The sequence below is a fragment of the Brachyistius frenatus genome, unplaced genomic scaffold (genome assembly GCF_029030835.1).
Source record: "Brachyistius frenatus isolate BFR_SWC_R1_liver_20210118 unplaced genomic scaffold, ASM2903083v1 Contig_150, whole genome shotgun sequence".
NCBI classification, from domain to species: domain Eukaryota; kingdom Metazoa; phylum Chordata; class Actinopteri; family Embiotocidae; genus Brachyistius; species Brachyistius frenatus.
Window position 1 is genome coordinate 781,331 of NW_027210749.1, and position 16,853 is coordinate 798,183.

Here is a 16,853-nt window from a genome sequence, read left to right on the forward strand (position 1 = left end):
CACTGAATAATACAACTGTTTAATTTGAATGTTTGTGACTTCAAGTATTTCTTATTCTAGATTTCAGAACTGTATTATTATTAAATGTACTTTCTATGACTATAAATGAATTAGTTGGACATTATTATCATTATAATAATAAAACTGTTCTTATTGACGACGCCTGCTTGTTATTTTCACGTCGAATTCACGTCCAACATTTTCCCATCTCTCGACCTTTATTGTGAAAAGCCAGGGTGCTGCAGCCGTTACCTCTCGCTGAAGCCCTCCTCCATCTCCGAGGCGTCGGCGCTGGCGATGTCTCCTGGCGAGCACAGAAACGAGCCTCGATCCAGAGATTTGGCCGTCGCGCCGGGACACGACGAGTCGGACCCGTCCACGCTGCCGCTTCTGGCGTGCGGCTCGTCGTGCTCGTCCTCCGTGCCGGGATGTTCGATCATCCACATGGCGAGCACGGTGATGTTCTGGGCGTCGGCCTCCCCTCGAGCACCTGGAACAACGGGGACGCACACCACACCTCCAAATGAGCCACAACATAAACCACTATTTTATCGGGGAAAGCATAAATTCTCACCTTTACATATTTTACTACAAAACTATTTTAAAACAACTTTTTGAACTGAACAGCAAAGAAAACTCTAAATTCATACATTATTTTACTGTAGTATTGATTAGAAGATTGAAAGAAAATTAATCAACACAAATTCAATCACCGATTAATCACTTTAAAGCCGTTTAAAATAAAATTCTAATACTTCAAAAAAGTAAACGTGTACGAATTTGCTGCTTTTCTCTGTTTCATATCATTGGTCAAAGAAAAAAAGATTAAGAACATGCGTGATGAGCATTTTCTTTTTTTAATCTGAACTGCAACAGTAGCATGACTTCCTGTATCGGTTTCAAATTAAAAGTCCTCGTTTCAGATTAAAAGCATTCAAGTATTTCATACAGGGTTTTGATGTAATCATGTTTGAGGTTTTTCTGCCATTTTGAAGATAAAATGACAAATAATCACGAGTAGTATCTTTAATAGGAGATCTTAGATGGTCTTGAGGCCGACTGACCGGTGGCTTCCAGAGCTTTGGTGATCTGTCTCAGGGAGAAGCCCATCTCCAGCAGCGGCACAGCGATGGCGGGCGGAGGAGGAGACGTGGACAGTCTGCTGCTGGGGTCCGACAGAGCTGCAGCAAAACAGCAGAGAAGTTATCATCATGTCGGTGTGAATATGAACAGCAAGAGCGGGAAAATATACGTCGTCACTAAAACAGCTTTCGTCTTTGCACAAAAAAAGCTGAATGGAAATCCTAATTTTTTGTGTTTCTTCTGTTTTTAGGATAAAACCACAAGTGAAGAAGCTAAAAAAACGTCCCGGTGATTTTAAATGCGGGATGCTTTCGGGCGTACTCACAGGTGCCGGTTCTGTTCTGCGCTCGGGAGGGCTGCGAGTCGGGGGAGGTGAGACTCTGCCGGCGGCCGACCTCGTCCGACGGCGACGTCGGCAGAGACGACACCGGAGGAGTCTGGGCTCGGCGCGACGGGACCAGCGTGGTCGTCGGGTAGCTGGAGAACATTTGTCTGTCGTCACGGCAATACACGGAGGAAGATTAAAATCATCATTTAAAAAAAAAATTTAATCGCACGTGAAAAACAAAACAAAGGCTCCTCCGTACCTGAGGAGGCTGAGAGGCATGACGCCCGGAGACTCCGAGGCCGGGACGGTCTCCGTGTCGGTGACGGGCGTGGTGGCGGTGGTGGTGTCCTCCAGCGAGGAGCTCATGAAGGAGGTGGTGCTGGAGGCCGAGGGGCTGGTGGTGACGGGGGTTTGAGCCAACTGCTCGCCCTCCGTACCTTCCCCCTCCCCTTCTGGTTCACTCCTCAGCCCTGAGCGAGATGAAACAGGAAAGATAAAGATGATTGCAACATTATTGAACCTTTTATAATCAGAAATTTAAACTAGTCGGTTAAAATTTTAAAAGATTTTTTATGTTTGTTCGCACCGCCAATAGATATTGGATTTTTAGAAATATTTATATAAAAAAAACAACAGGCGAGCCTTCGCATCCGCTTTAAATGGCTGCGGCCGCGATATTAAAACGCTTCGGTGTCCGCGGACTCTCACCGGGTTTGGACTTCCCCCCGCACGGCTCCTCCAGCAGCCCATTCACCACCAGCTTGTATATCATGGCCTGCGCCCGCTCCAGGTCGGCCAGGCCCAGGGCTCGCTTGATGGGGGAGCGCATCACGGCCCGCTTCACCATGTGGCGCATGAGGAACTGCAGCGCCGCCCGCACCTCCACCTCCTCCTGGCACACCGGCGACGTGGCGCCGCCGGAGTTCAGGTCGGCGTTGTGGCCGCTCGGCGCCGCTTCCGGTAACACCTTCGGGTCAGAGGGGGAGAGGAGGACGGAGTGAACTGGAAGATATTCAACCTGGAAACCTTCTTTAAACTTCACTCACGCAGGTGATGCATATTTAATTGTAAAAACTATTCTATCTATGAAACAGCATTCGAAGGGAAAAAACAATGAACGGGAAACTTTGCTCTTATTTATTTTCCTGTAGAAGTTCAGACCGAAGATTTACAAAGAGATGATTTGAAACTTGCAGCTTCTCTCTCAGTTCTTCTCAGATATGATGTTAATAAAGCAGATTTTTCACTGCAAGAATTTAAACCTCGCCGTTTCCTTTTGTTTTTAAGTCTTTTGCACGACTCCAGATGTTTAAAGGAACACGTACGAGAAGAATCCATCTTTTTTATCAAACTCTCCGTGAGCACAACTAAAAGAACTAAAAACCTTCTACGGAGGAACCTGTTGGAGCTGCTGCTGGCGACGGTACCTTCGGTATGAGGAGCAGCTCGGCGTACTTGCTGCAGCTCAGCAGGGCGCTGAGCGTCTTCATGGCTCCCAGGTAGAGGTAGGACAGCTGCACGGCGTGGATCTCCGACTGGGCGGCGCCGGAGGAGGGCGACGGCTCGTGGCTGCGGGAGCCGTGCTCGTGGCCCTTCTTCCTGCCGCCCTCGGCGCGAGCGTCAGCGACGGCGGTGAAGAGGTTCTCGTTCCCGCCTCCTCCTCCGCCGGCCACCGAGGAGATCTCGCTCTCGGACTTGGAGTTGGGAGCCACGTGAGCTTTGACCTCGTCCAGGCTGTGGGAGACGCGCAGGTCGGAGGTGGCGGACGCCGGTGGCACCCCGCTGTCCTTCTGCTCGTTGCGGTTGTGCCCGTCGCTGTTGGCCTTCTCCTCGCCGCCGGCCGCCTCGTGGCTCGTGGAGGCGGCGTTGCGGTGCTTCTTCTCGTGCCGCCGCGCACTGAGCTTGGCGGCCGTCTCCTCGTGGATGCTGGTCAGGTAGGTGAGGTCCAGCAGCAGCGCGGCGGTGAGGCCGCAGAAACGCGCCACGTCGAAGGGCAGCGGCTCGCAGGGCTCCAGGTTGTACAGCGGAGTGTCACTAGGCGACCAGAAAGTTGGGAAGCTTTAATCGAAGGGGAGCGGAGAGCGGGAAGGAGACAAAGGGAAGGAAACACAAAGTGAGGGAAAAGGGCAGGAGAGAAAGAGCAACGGCATGCGAGACAAATAAAGGAGATGCGATGGACGGGCGGGCGGGAAAACACGACCGGGCCGGAGTGATGACGATGAGGACGAGAGGACGAGGAAGAGGAAACATGCGACGGACAGAGAATCAGAGCGGGTGTTTAAAAAGAAAAGAGGCTGATGGAGAGTGTCAGAAGAGGATGTGAAGAAAGATTCAGCTCCAGTTTATCAGCCGCGATGCAGAAGACCACAACGTGTCAGACGAGGAGGTTTCCGACGGCCGCGAACACACCGCCGGCGTGTCACCCGCTCGGCTGCAGCTCCTAAACCGCCGACTCGGCGAGTTTCTCTTTTTCAACGGCTGTCGGTGTTGAATTTTTAAGGTCTGACAAAGTGATACGTTGTAACCAAACGTGTTTTTATTGTTGACCCCGTTCATAGCGAGAGATCAGCGAAGGAAACCCCGCCCCCTCACCTCAGGTGGATATTTTAGTGCGTTTTATAAACGACGCGACGCACACAATCTGATCCGTTAGTACGGACGCCGAAATGAAACGACGCCACGCGTGCCCGTGTGTTCCAGGCCTAAAAGGGTGACTCGGCACATTTTCCTTTTCTCGGCTAGCGGTGAACGTGTTTTCTCACCATAAAAAATACAAAATAAAAGCAATAAGCGGGACAGAAAGTTTTCCGTAGGAGAAGGACGTCGGTACCTGATGGTGATCTCGGCCTCGTCCCACTGCACCTTGGCCGACGTGCTGCCCTCCTTCACGACGCCCAGCAGGGTGGCGTGCCTCCCGGTCTGCTTGTGGACGCACCGGCCTCCGACGCGGAGCCCGGCGTCGGCCCCGCCGATGACGGCCAGCACCGGCCACACGTCGGTGCAGAGCGTCCTCAGGTGGACCTCGGACAGCTCTCCGAGGCCGTGCTGCCGGCCGTGGCGTCCCCGCTCCTCCTCCACCCTGGCGCTGCTCTCCTGACTCTCCCGCTGGGCGTCGTGCTCCTCGCGGCTCTGCACCGACCGGCTCTTCTTCAGCCGCTGGCCGCCGCCGCCGGAGGCCGAGGCCGACTCCCGGAAGCACGGCTTGATCTTGTGCAGCCGCTCGATCATGGTCTTGTTGATGCGGTGGGTCCAGTCGTCGGTGCGGTGCAGGATGCGGATCAGCTGCGTGGTGGCCTCGGCCAGCACGGTGGCCATCGGGCTGCAGACCGGGTCTCCGGGCAGCAGGTCCCGAGGAGTTCCCCTCATCTGCATGTCACAGATCTTCACCTGGAGACACAACGACAACACACACTGCGTGTAAACAACACAACAAACAACTCAGAGGAACAGAAGACAGGAAGAAGAACTTTCACGGCACACAGGACATTATTAAATAAAAATAAATAAATGAAATAAATAAATCACGATAAAAGGCTCCCACCTTCTCTCCCGGGTTGCTGCTGTAAAACATCACGCAGGGAAACAGCTCGGTGGCATCCACGTCCTCAAAGGCCAACTTGGGCTCCTGAAGGAATCAAACACCAGTTAGAAATCATCAGGTATGAAGCGTGCGTCCGTCCGTCCGTCCGTCCGTCTCACCTCTCCGTTCTTGCCGAAGGAGATGGTCCGGGCCTCCATGTCCAGGACGCAGGTGATGAAGTCTCCCTGCGTGAAGCTGCTGAGCGTCAGCGTCTGCTCCCCGTTGTGGTAGAGGTTCCCGCTGTAGGCCCGGTACAGCCACATGTCCGACGTGGTGCGGTGGTTGAAGTCGTGCACGGGCCAGCGGGACACGCCCACGCACGTCCCCTCGTTGCCGCGGTTCTCCTTCACGATGTAGAACTGAGACACGGAAAAAGACGGTCGGAAGAGCGGGAACACGGAGGAGAGCGAACGTTCCTCTAACGATCGCAATCGTTAGCGTAAATCCAAGCAAATATTTGTATTTTTTATTTTCAATATTTTTCCCGCAAAAAATGCCATCAGAGAAATTCCACCACAAAATACAAATGTTTTGATCCCAACAATCACACAAAAATTGGGACAGATTTTTGTAACTTTAAGTTTCTCCAAGTTCAATAAAAGATTAAATAAAAGCAAAAATATTTTGTGATGTGCAGCATGATTATTATCAAATAATAATAATCACTTACATATCAGTGTTTATCAGGTAGTGCTACAAACAAATTAAAAAAATTCCTGCAAAAAAAAGAAAAACGACTCTCAAACTCCACAAACTCGACATTTTTGTGAAAACCCACTGAAAAAAAAAAATTCAGATCACAAAAAAACCCCTGTGAAATCCTGGAGGGACTGATGAAAAGACCCGTTGACGATAATCACCCTAAAAAGCCCGCCGTGTTTTGCTGTGCGGTAAAAACAGACGTTACCTTCCACTGGTAGCAGCCGGAGGAGATGCCCGTGGAGGCCAGGCCGTAGCCCTTCCCCCCGCTGCCGTGCGTCAGCCCCTGGCCGTTCTCCACCACGCAGCACTGAGCCTTCTCCGGGTCAAAGGACACCTCCTGGATGGGGAGGTTCTCGTCCTCCTCCTCGGCCTCTCCCTGCAGGTTGAGGACAGACGGACGGTTATCAGTGTTTCCTCCCGAGCAGACAGCCTTGAGAGAGATTTAGAATCTAAATATAACTTTTTTTCAGCAGTTTGAAGTCGAGGTTTGAGTGCAAAGGAACTAAATAAATGAATAGTAGTCACTGGACGTAACTGCAGTTCTGTGAGTGTTTAGTTTATTTGAGGTTTGGTTGCACACCTGCAGTTTGAGCTCCTGGACCTTCTCTTTGATCTGGATGGAGTGTTTGGCCTGAGCGATGGGCGCCTCCCACATGCAGTCGGACAGCAGAGCGAAGAGCCGCTCGACCACCTGGAAAATCAACCAAAACATTTCAGCCGTCCGACAGCCAGCTTCTTTACTTTTTCAACGGGACGGACCGAGCGGTACCTGCGTCATCTGGTCGTCCTCCATGTTGGCCTCGCAGGCGGGCAGGACGGCCTCCAACACGTGCAGCGCCAGCAGCCGGGTCCTCAGGTTGCCCACCAGAGGGACTCCTGTGATCGGAACAGCCATTAAAAAAAAAAAAGCCTTTCAGCCGGGTTTTGTTTTTGTTTCGTTTAAAAGCGTTGCGGGTTCGTCGCCGTCGTACCTGAGCAGCACTTCTGAGCCGCGATGTTCAGCAGCACTTCGGTCCATTTCGGGGACGCCATCTTGGACTGGATGGCCTTGGAGGACACCACCCTCCTCAGGAAGACCAGGAAGTCTCCGAGGTGCAGCTCGGCCGTGTGCTGCTTCCGGATCAGCGCTGAGAAGACGACACAACATACGAATACAGAGAATCTAAATATGTCCTACGTTTACTTTTGATTTCTTTCATATTAATACATAAATTACTCATATGACTTATTTTTTTTTTTTTTATGAGCAAAAACCATATAAAATGTAACATGTTGATTTTAATGTATTTTTGAGTTGTTATGAAGGAAAAACTTCTTGATCTAAACTGATATTGTTTTTGTATGAAGGGACGACGCGGCTTCGTTTCTCACCTCTGAAGTCTTTCTTCTCGGGGTCGGCGCCGTCCTCCTGCTTGGAGTCCTCCTGCTTGGCGTCCTCCTGCTTATCGTCCTCCTGCTTGGCGTCCTCCTGCTTGCTGTCCTCCTGCTTGCCGTCCTCCTGCTTGCCGTCCTCCTGCTTGCCGTCCTCCTGGTCCTTCCCGGCAGACAGCAGGCTGACTCCGGCCTGAGACAGCAGGTTCTTCAGCTGACTGCACAGCAGATCCAGCAGCGACTGAACCACCTTCGGACTCAGCTTGTCCGCGTACGTCCTGCGAAAAAAAAAAAAAAAGATTCAAAAACCTTTTTTTCCTGTTTGCACCCATTTCAGGGTTTTTACGTCCCGCCTCGTTGTGTTTTTGTACCCCGTGCTGATGGCCAGGATCTGCAGCAGGCGGGTGGAGGCCACCTTCAGGGCGGTGCTGAGCTGCGACACGCCGGGTTTCTGCAGCAGCTGCAGCGGCTGCCCCAACATGGTCTCGGTGCCGCACAGCTGCGACAGCACGTTCAGCAGCCCGCTGGAGATGGCCAGCGACACGTCCACCGGCTGGTAGCGCACGCTCAGCGCAAACACCGTCACCAGCAGGAGGCGCTGCTGAGCTTCTGGGATGACAAAACGGAAACAAAACAAAACGTGAGCGCAGATCCCCAAATTCAGAAGCCGCCGACTGAAAACTTGAAGTCGTAAGATTAAAGTGATGAACATCGATGTTTATATTAATACAAAGTTCAGAGTGTTGCTGTTGAACGCAGCGCAGCGATGCACCCGGAGCAGCAGGAAGCAACGACCTTCATGAGGAAGTTCAACATCATCACTGAGTTCCTCACGTTATCATGACGACTGGTAACGTGAACATTTGTGATGTCACCTGAAACTTGAGCAGATTTTGGGGAACAGAAAATCTTCAAAATGCCAGCGCACAGCCGAGTGTTCCTGAGCCCGTGCAGTGATTTCCATAAAGAATCATGGTTGTTTTTATAGCGGTGTCTCCTGAGGATCCAGAAAAACATCAGATTTTGGGTCAAACTGTGTAAACGGTCAACAGAGACACTTGAAATGTTCAGAAAGTCTACGGCGATGAAACGACGAGCCGAGCGAGGTGTTCTGATGACATCACGTTTCAAGAGGGGCGGAGCTTCACCGTCCGAGACCGAAGAAGGATCGTCAGGTCAGGAGACACCAGGTGGGTTTTCTTTGTGTCACCGTGAATTGGTCCCCCAGAGTCAGACTGTCAACACGAGTTCCACCGGGACCTTCTGAGGTTCTGTTCTGGTTCTGACTTCTTTTCTGCTTCGTAGTCTTCAGGTCAGTCTGGGTTTGGTACTTCCTGTTGGATTTTGAAATGACACATCTCTTGCGGTCTGTCTTTGATTTACTTCCTGTCCTTTGTATGATTGTTGACCCCTGCCCCCTGATTAGTTTCATCTGTCCCTCGTTGTCCTTCCCTCCCTGCTGTATTTTAGTCTGTGAGCTCTTTTTCTTCCCTCTTTTGTCAGTTTTTTTCAGTTTCCTGTCCGTTGCTGCATCTTTTTCAAACTCAGAGAACAACAAACCACCTGAACTGTGGCGACATGGCAACGGGCTTCTCCAAACACAACAACAGGAGTTTCTCGGCCGTTTTCAACATAGTTGAGCAAAAGTGTTGAAGATTTTCTGTTCCCTAAAGATTTGACCACAAAAAAAATCGGATGTTTCAGTTCTCTCTGCTGCAGTTTTAGGTCTGTGGTGAAATCACTAATGTGACACTTTGGAGGACTTCCTCATGACGGTCGTTGCTTCCTGCTGCTCCGCGTTCATTCGACACCCGTTCAACATTTTGAGCAGATTAAACTGCTGACACATGGTTCTAGTTTGCATTACCGATGTGGTGCTTGTTGGCCTGCAGCGCTCTCTCCAGCGTGACAGACAGCTGCTGGTAGATCTTATGAACGGCTGTCTGGATTTCCATCTGCAGGCTCCTCTTAGCTGCTTTTACACCATCCTGCAGAAAAATGAAACATAAATCATGACGGTTATTATCTTCTTGCGAGTCTCTGATCGGCTCAAACTGGCTGTAGAGAGCAGCGGCGCCTCCACCTGGTAGTGATGCAGCTGCACGCTCTCCCTCTTCAGCGCTCCGGTTCCGACGGTGCCGAGTCCAAAGCAGCCGGCCAGGAACTGCAGCCGGACGGAGGTGAGCAAGGAGGAGGACTGGAAGGCGCCGCCGGATCGGTCGGCGCTCCCGGCCTGGCTGCCCTTCTCCTCCATGCCGGAGATCAACACCACGATCTGGTGCAGCGCCTCCAACCGCAGCTGGAGGCGCAAAAACAGGACGATCAGCTCCGAGTTCTGTTCTGTGAATCCACGACTACGACTTTGTGAAGTTGAGCTGCGTTATTACTGATATTAAAGCAGCTAATCTCTACTAAAAGCACGAGGACGTGTTTTGTATTTAAAGGATACGTTTGGTCAAATCTGTCCTTTAGTTTAATTGATTGCACTTTTAGCTTATTTTTAAATGAACCCCACAGAAACCGTCCCGTTGCTGCTCAAACACATGGCTGAAACATTAACGCCCGTTTGAAAAACTGCTGAACAAAAAGCGAAAAAAAAACATTTTTAACTCAAGAGTGAAACTTAAAACAGAAGTCAATATTTGTGATGTGAGTTTTGGACTGTGACTTCAATTCTAATTCTCCTTTTAACGAGATTATTTATTAAATCAGGTTCTTGTTTGTTTTTTTAAACTCAGAACTAGAATTACCACCCAGCTGCTTCAGTGTACATCTGTCCAAACCAAACCAAAAATATTGACCTCACACTGACCTTGACCTTTGACCTCTGAAACCTAAAAAAAAAAGTTATTTGCTAAGCCAAGGTGAACACGTGTGACAAATTTGAAAACAAAGATTTCCCTCCAGGTGCTCCCACCAGCTCACCTCGGCCCGGCTCTGCTGCTGCTCCATGGCCAGGATGGTGGCCTGCGGGCTGGTGGACATGCTCTCCTCGGGCTCCTTGAAGGCGGGCGCGAGGCCCACGTCGCCACTGATGAAGCTCACCATGTTGTCGATGAGGGCGTGGATGCCCAGCGAGCGGCTCAGGTCCAGGTCCGACTCCTCGTACGAGTGCGCCGAGCCGTAGCTGCGCTGGCGGCTCAGCTTGGCCCGGAACCACGACTCGGCCAGGGAGTCCGGGGAGCTGTGGAGGAGGCCTGAGGAAGAGGAGGAGAAGGAAGAGCCTTTCAGATGCGTACACGCACAGAGGGAGCGGTTTGATGGATGGACCGCGTCGCTTCGAAGCAGTGCGATGAATTAAACCCTCTGAGAGTCGACATGCGGACACACAAAGCCGTCGTCAGCCAGCATGAATCTGTCTGCGATGGACGGCGACGTCCCGACGAGGGCCGGAGGAGCGATGCTGCTGCTGCTGCTGCTGAGAGCTGGAATGATCACATCTTCTACAAGGGCTTCCATGAACTCTGCGCAGCAAGGCGAGTCGGATTCTTCATGAAGGATGAGACGCCGTTGTACAAAGACAGAAAGTCCCTCCAGGATTTATTTAGGTTTTTTGTGATTGTTGCGATAAAAAAGACTTGATTTTTTTTGCATGGGGGTTCTTAAAAATTGCGATGTAATTTGCGGAATTGTAAATTGTGGGAATTAGATTTTTTTTTTTAGAATTTGTATTTGTTTTTTATTTGTTTTTATAAGCACTACCCGATAAACAGTGATATGCAGGTGATTCATATCTTTATTATTATTTGATAATAATCATGCTGCACATCACAGAAATATTTTAGGTCTAATCTTTTTTAATGAACTTCAATGAATGAGATCAAAGCTCCTAAAAGCTGCGTATGTTTCCAGAACAGACTGTCTGTGACTGGAATATAGAAACAAGGACTACATCAGCTGTCAAAATAAGAGCTTTAGATGCTGTTTAATTCATGTTCATTCAACACATAGACCTGCTGGATGAAACCAACAAAGAGACGTCTGACAACTGGACATGTGGACAAAACTCATTTAACTTCCTTTGATCACAAACATTTAATCACATCATTTTAATGTGAAGCAGCGCCCTGATTTCGCACATTTCTTGTTTTTTAGTTTTATTTGGACTTTCTGGTTGTAAATGAGGAGTTATTTGTTTTGGTATTTGTTTGAAAAGACTTTATGCCGTTAATAGTTCCAGCACAGATTCTGATGAAAAGAAGAGAAAAAATCTCAGAAATAATTTTCTTTTTATTAAATTTGCATTAATTATTGCGATTTTCCTGGATGGACTGAACTGAAGGACAAGCTTCTGTTTGTACAATGGACGCGTCTGCGTGCTGCTGTTTCTGCACACTGCTAACATGACCGATGATGAATGTCTGTGGGGGTTGAGGGGGGTCGGGGGAGGAGGGGGGTCTGGTGTTACAGTCATGGTAAAACAAGAGGAAGAAGAAACATGCCATCGTTTACTTGCTTGGAGCTCCTCTTGCGTTTGGGGCTCAACTGGCCCAAAAGAAGCAAATAAACTACGGACGCAGGGATTCAGGAGACAGAGAGACAAGAGGAAGGTGTGAAAGACGACAACAGAACACCTGCAGCATCCTCACACAGCCCGACCGGGACCGAGACCGGGACCGGAACCGAGACCGGGACTGGAACCAGGACCGCTTCGGATCGCTCACCTCGCTTTTTGTGGGAGAAGGCCAAGTCCAGGTCGACGTTTCTCCTCCCGCTCTGGAGGAGTAAACAAAACACATGTAGGTTATAAACACACGCTGGATGGTGTGTGTGTGTGTGTGTGTGTGTGTGTGTGTGTGTGTGTGTGTGTGTGTGTGTGTGTGTGTGTGTGTGTGTGTGTGTGTGTGTGTGTTCACCAGAGTGTAGCCCTCCTCGTCGGACTCGGGCTGGGACAGGTCCGACTCGCTGCGGGACTTTATGAGTCGGTAACTCGGGCTGCTCTGCACCGAGCGGCTCTCGGCACTCAGACTCTCGCTCCTGGAAACACAAAACAAACAAACAAACAAACTGACTGACCGACCGACCGCTTCGACCAATCACAACACAGCAGCTAAAAACGAACAAACAAAGGAAGTGAAGTCCGTCGTGGAGCAATGCGACGGCTCATTTCATCGGCGTCGTTTAAAGGTCAGGAAGTCGGTCGGGAGAAAATAAAATGAAATACATTTTTCAAAATCACTACGTCACCGTTCACCGTCAGTTTGGACAAGAAACGTGTTCTCCTCCCGCTACAGACACGACATGTGAAATCAGTTACAGAATAAAGGAGGATTCGTGTTTTTAATGACTAACTCTGTCTGTGAAATGACAACATATAAACACAAAATAGACACACAAAAAAATAGAAGCTGTTTAACAACGTTTGAAATGAAGGAAACACGACCAAATAAGGAAGTTAAAATAAAACAGGAAGACAAAACGCTCCCGGTGGAATATGAAGCCGTGCAGAGGTAACACTTTTTATCACACCTCGACTCTCACATTTACTAAATCTTCTCCTCACCAGATACAGAATACAAAACAGTTCAATGATGTGTTTTCTATAACTGACTCTATGAAGCACAGAGCGGTGAGTGTACAGATGAACATCAACGTCCTGATCCAACTTGTTGAAACGACTTGAAAAGTAGTTCAAGAATTGTTTTGAGGTGTCAGCAAAATTCAGCCAAGAAAAAACACACCCTGCACGATCAGCAGAAAACAGAAACATAGTAGCTCCGCCTCCAGAGATCTGATTGGTCAACTGAACATTTGGAACAAATCATCATGACATCATCACTAGAAATATAACTCCTCCTCCTCAATGGGAAAATATAATTAGAGTTGAATTTCATATAATATGTAATATAATGTAGTTTCTACTTGTTCTAGTTCTATTAAATGACCCATTTGGTGAAGTCGGGTCTCTTTTGGTCCTTTTTGGTCGCTCCGAGCACCCGTACCGTAACACCACGGATAGTCACGCACTTACAATCCTAGAGGAGGCTAGCTGGACCGGTTTGGTTTGAACACATGACACGGAGCTAAAATGTTAAAAACACATGAGAACATGGATATCTTTGTTCATCAGATATCTTTGTTCATCAGATATCTTTGTTCACCAGATATCTTTGTTCATCAGATATCTTTGTTCCAACCAGACTGAGCTAGCTGATCAGTTTAGTGTTTCTATGTTCTGTATTTATTCAGTTGGAGACTAGAAATCCTCTCTGTTGCTAGGTGGTTGCTAAGGGTCCGAGTACTTCCTGGAGTAGTAAACATGGAGTACGTTAAGAGTCTACTGACACGACTGATTTTCATCGTTGTACCCCACGTGTGTTGCCATGGAAACGGAGATCGCACTAACAAAAAAAGGCTGACATGTATTTAGAGAGAGAGTCGCCTCCACAATACGAACACATGCAGATGCCGTGTTTTATTTAAGTAGCTAACGTGTTGTCTGACCTGGTCATGAAGCTCAGACACTCCTGCGTCCCGGCGGCCGACTGCGTCTGGCCCTCGTCCTGGTTCTGCTTGGTGAGCTCGCCCAGCACCGGGCTGACGCCGAGCACCAGCAGGGCGCAGCGGTGGATCACCGAGTTGCAGGCGGCCGTGTAGAGGTCCTGGCCCTCCGGCAGCCCCGTGCTGCCCCTCCTCCCCTCCTGAGACAGAACAGCGTCTTCCTCTCCTCCTCCTCCTCCTCCTCCTCCTCCTCCTCCGCCGCTCCTGGATCCCGACCCGGAGCCCAGACCCGTGCTGCTGCTGGCCCGCTCTCGGTCCCGGCTGCGAGCCACCTCCCGCGCTGAGAGGAAACATTGAAAGATTTCTGTGTTGTGCGACCGGCACACACACACACATAAATAAAACACACACACACACACACACACGCGCACACACACACACGCACACACACATGAGATTGCAGGGTTAGAGGACAAGCAGGAAGCACTTCAGGGTTCACTGGAGTTCAAAACAAGAGTTTAATGCTAACGCGACACACTGAAAAGGCTGTCTGAAGAGGCAGAAGCTCCGCCCACCTGAGTTTTTTTTTCCTTCCCTCTGTTGGAGGTTTAACAGATGTAAATGTCGAGTTGGGCTGATGGATGATGTCATCGTCCGTTGCATTATGGTCCTCACCGCAGATCCAGCAGGGGGCGCAACCCCCCAAAAATTGTGCAAGCAACTGTGACGTAACTTCCACCGTTACTTCCTTTTTATTTTTGGAGCAGGAAGTGACCATATTTGGACGAGCTGGGGGAGGAGCCAGCGGTGGATCTGACCGATCTGATTGGAAACCTGACGATACTACGTCCCGCCCACCGATAGCTGTAACCTGACTGCACCACAGGCCTGTCAATCAAACAGACACGCCCCCAAAAACAGGTGTTCTTGAATCTTCTTTTCTAATGAATGAGGGATTATTTTCAGATGGACCTCCAGAAAACTAAGAAGAAGGAGTGACTTTAGCTAACAACACCGAGAGAACTGATGGACACATTTTATTCACTTTGGATTTGATGAGAGAAGTTGAATGGGAGTCTATGGAGCCGGAGGCTTTTTGGAGCCGACCTCTAGTGGCACTCGCTGGTATTGCAGCTGAAGACACTTCTGGATCAGAACCATTTTACAGACCCAGAAAGCGACGCCCACTTTTATATACAGTCTGAAGGTGCGTACACACATTTTGCCTACAAACAAATGCTCTAATTTCTGACGTCCCCTGAATGCAGCATTTCTTGACTGACGTGAATCCCCTTTCGGGGCGTTTCCGTGTCACAACTGAAAACACCTGTAGGGACAAAGCGGACACTTCCCTGCTCTAAGCGTAAATAAAGACGAGGGGGGGGGAGTTAAAGCAACACGCATCGAACAAAAGCGAGAGAGCCTCAGTCGCTGGGCAGCATCTGTCCCTCTAACTCCAGATGTTACTCACTTCCAGCCGTCATCACTTCGTGCTCCCGGTCCTCCTCCTCGTCATCCTGCTCCTGATGGCCCTCCTCTCGCTCGCGGTCCGCTCGCTCTTCAAGCTCCGCCTCCTCGTCGATGGTGCGTGTGAACGAGTGCTCCTGAGGGTCCATGTCCAGAGAGTCCTGATTGTCTGAAATCTGAAACGAGGGGAATTGTTTTTGTTTTTTTACCTTGAACAGATTCGGGAGTTCGGGAATGAATTGATAATATATCGTCCAAATACAAGATTTTACTGGAAATTAGGTTTTTAAAAAAGTGGGATTGTCTCACATTTCAGGACGAAACTATTACGTGATCACGACCCCGAATATTCTCTTTGAACAGAGAGAAAACACGTTAAGCTGATGCTGCTCGGCTAATGAGCGTTCTCTCGTGGCGGAAATGACTTTGTGTTTAACCCAGTTTGACCTGCAGGAGTTTCTGACGGTTGCCACGCAGAAAAACGAATTAATGACGAGTGGAAACGAGTTCAGGGAAGAACTACAGCGGTCTCGGATGAGGAGCTCAGTCGGGGGGGAAACGCTGCCAGAAAATTTAAGAGTCGACTCGTCTGCGAAACCCTGAGAAACAGAACTGCCGGGAGAAAAACCCTCCAAACAGGACGTGTTTAGTAAGAAGCCGAATGTTGTTAAATGGCTGAGTGGAAAAGGAAAAAAATCCCAGTTCAAAACACGTCCTGCTGTTTTACTGCTTTTCTTTTTAATAAATGTCATCGCGATAATGATCCAAAATGACTTGAAAATGTGACGCTTTTACTCAAATAACATTAAATTTTCTTCCCAACAACCTCGAGCTGCACGATTCTGGATAAAATAAGAACCACAATTATACATTTTTTAGTAAGATTCTCGTGCTTTTTTCATTAAAAAGTGTATTGCTTTCATTAACTGATAAAGCAGACAAATAAAACAATATGACGGTGCCTGATATAGGATATAAGATCCTCCAGTAAATTAATATGTTATTATTTATATTATTATTATAAATATTGAGATTAAGATCAATTACAATTTTTTTTTAATTTTTAGCTCAATCGTTTCAATGAAATGCTCCTACTGAGTCTGATTAAAACACTGATGACTTCAAATATTCCAAAACTACAGACTTCAGATGATTTATCATCGTTACTGAATGTGACAGAGAAGATGACATCATATTTAAACAGCAGTAAAATCACGACCGTGTCTGGTTTAGTTTCTGCAGCTGTGCGCGGCGCCGCGAGCTGCATGCGGTTCTCAACGGGCGGTCACCACTCCACATACCGGTCACGATACGTCCATATTAAATCATGACAACAAGAAGGGAGCGCTCTGTTCTGAACTTAATGAATCACTGAACGTGAAAACAATCAGCTTCAGTCTCTTATTTTAACCTTTGAAACTGTATTTTTTATTATAAGCATCATCTTTTCATCAGCGTCTCACTCGGTTTTTACTTTGCTGCCGTTTTCTGCTCCTTTGCAAACCCGTGATGTAACGCTGATTTGTCATCGGTTTAATGGAGAGTGGGAGCGCTTGTTTCGATGCAGCTGATGTCCTGAATGAAAATGCGTCAGGATCGTTGTAATTTAAAAAATTAATACGTACGGAGGCGTGAATTGAGTTTTTTTAATTATTTTATTTATTCATGAAGATGAATAAAAACGTGTGTGCAGTGTTTTGTTTTTTTTAACTCACCCTCCGCTCTCGTGAGGACGACCGCGTCTGGATGAAGTCCATGTTCTTACAGGCCAGCAGGCGGTTTCGTACCTTGTAAACGCTGCGATAGACTTCTGCCAGAGACTTCGACGGCTGGTACCTGAACGGGAAAATAAAATAAAAAAATATTTGAAGTTTGAAGTTT

The 16,853-nt window shown here is 48.6% G+C and overlaps 1 protein-coding gene across 6 annotated transcripts in view; it reads right to left on the reverse strand.

Moving 5' to 3' along the window:
• herc1 (HECT and RLD domain containing E3 ubiquitin protein ligase family member 1) overlaps positions 1–16,853 on the reverse strand; it is a 52,649-nt gene that overhangs the window by 21,844 nt on the left and 13,952 nt on the right. For 3 of the 6 annotated variants that reach the window (XM_069715911.1, XM_069715913.1, XM_069715910.1), the window contains exons 21-44: positions 16,688–16,808; positions 14,977–15,148; positions 13,509–13,869; positions 11,921–12,041; positions 11,729–11,780; positions 11,507–11,572; positions 9,990–10,261; positions 9,148–9,363; positions 8,932–9,052; positions 7,436–7,673; positions 7,065–7,342; positions 6,665–6,820; positions 6,463–6,569; positions 6,274–6,384; positions 5,899–6,069; positions 5,111–5,350; positions 4,953–5,036; positions 4,242–4,798; positions 2,839–3,469; positions 2,120–2,378; positions 1,671–1,881; positions 1,409–1,575; positions 1,065–1,181; positions 253–490 (exon numbers count right to left, since the gene is read on the reverse strand). In XM_069715911.1, coding sequence (XP_069572012.1) covers positions 253–490; positions 1,065–1,181; positions 1,409–1,575; positions 1,671–1,881; positions 2,120–2,378; positions 2,839–3,469; positions 4,242–4,798; positions 4,953–5,036; positions 5,111–5,350; positions 5,899–6,069; positions 6,274–6,384; positions 6,463–6,569; positions 6,665–6,820; positions 7,065–7,342; positions 7,436–7,673; positions 8,932–9,052; positions 9,148–9,363; positions 9,990–10,261; positions 11,507–11,572; positions 11,729–11,780; positions 11,921–12,041; positions 13,509–13,869; positions 14,977–15,148; positions 16,688–16,808 — 5,067 coding nt within the window. The remainder of the gene's footprint in view (positions 1–252; positions 491–1,064; positions 1,182–1,408; positions 1,576–1,670; positions 1,882–2,119; positions 2,379–2,838; positions 3,470–4,241; positions 4,799–4,952; positions 5,037–5,110; positions 5,351–5,898; positions 6,070–6,273; positions 6,385–6,462; positions 6,570–6,664; positions 6,821–7,064; positions 7,343–7,435; positions 7,674–8,931; positions 9,053–9,147; positions 9,364–9,989; positions 10,262–11,506; positions 11,573–11,728; positions 11,781–11,920; positions 12,042–13,508; positions 13,870–14,976; positions 15,149–16,687; positions 16,809–16,853) is intronic. The other 3 variants (XM_069715915.1, XM_069715914.1, XM_069715912.1) reach the window with 2 other exon arrangements.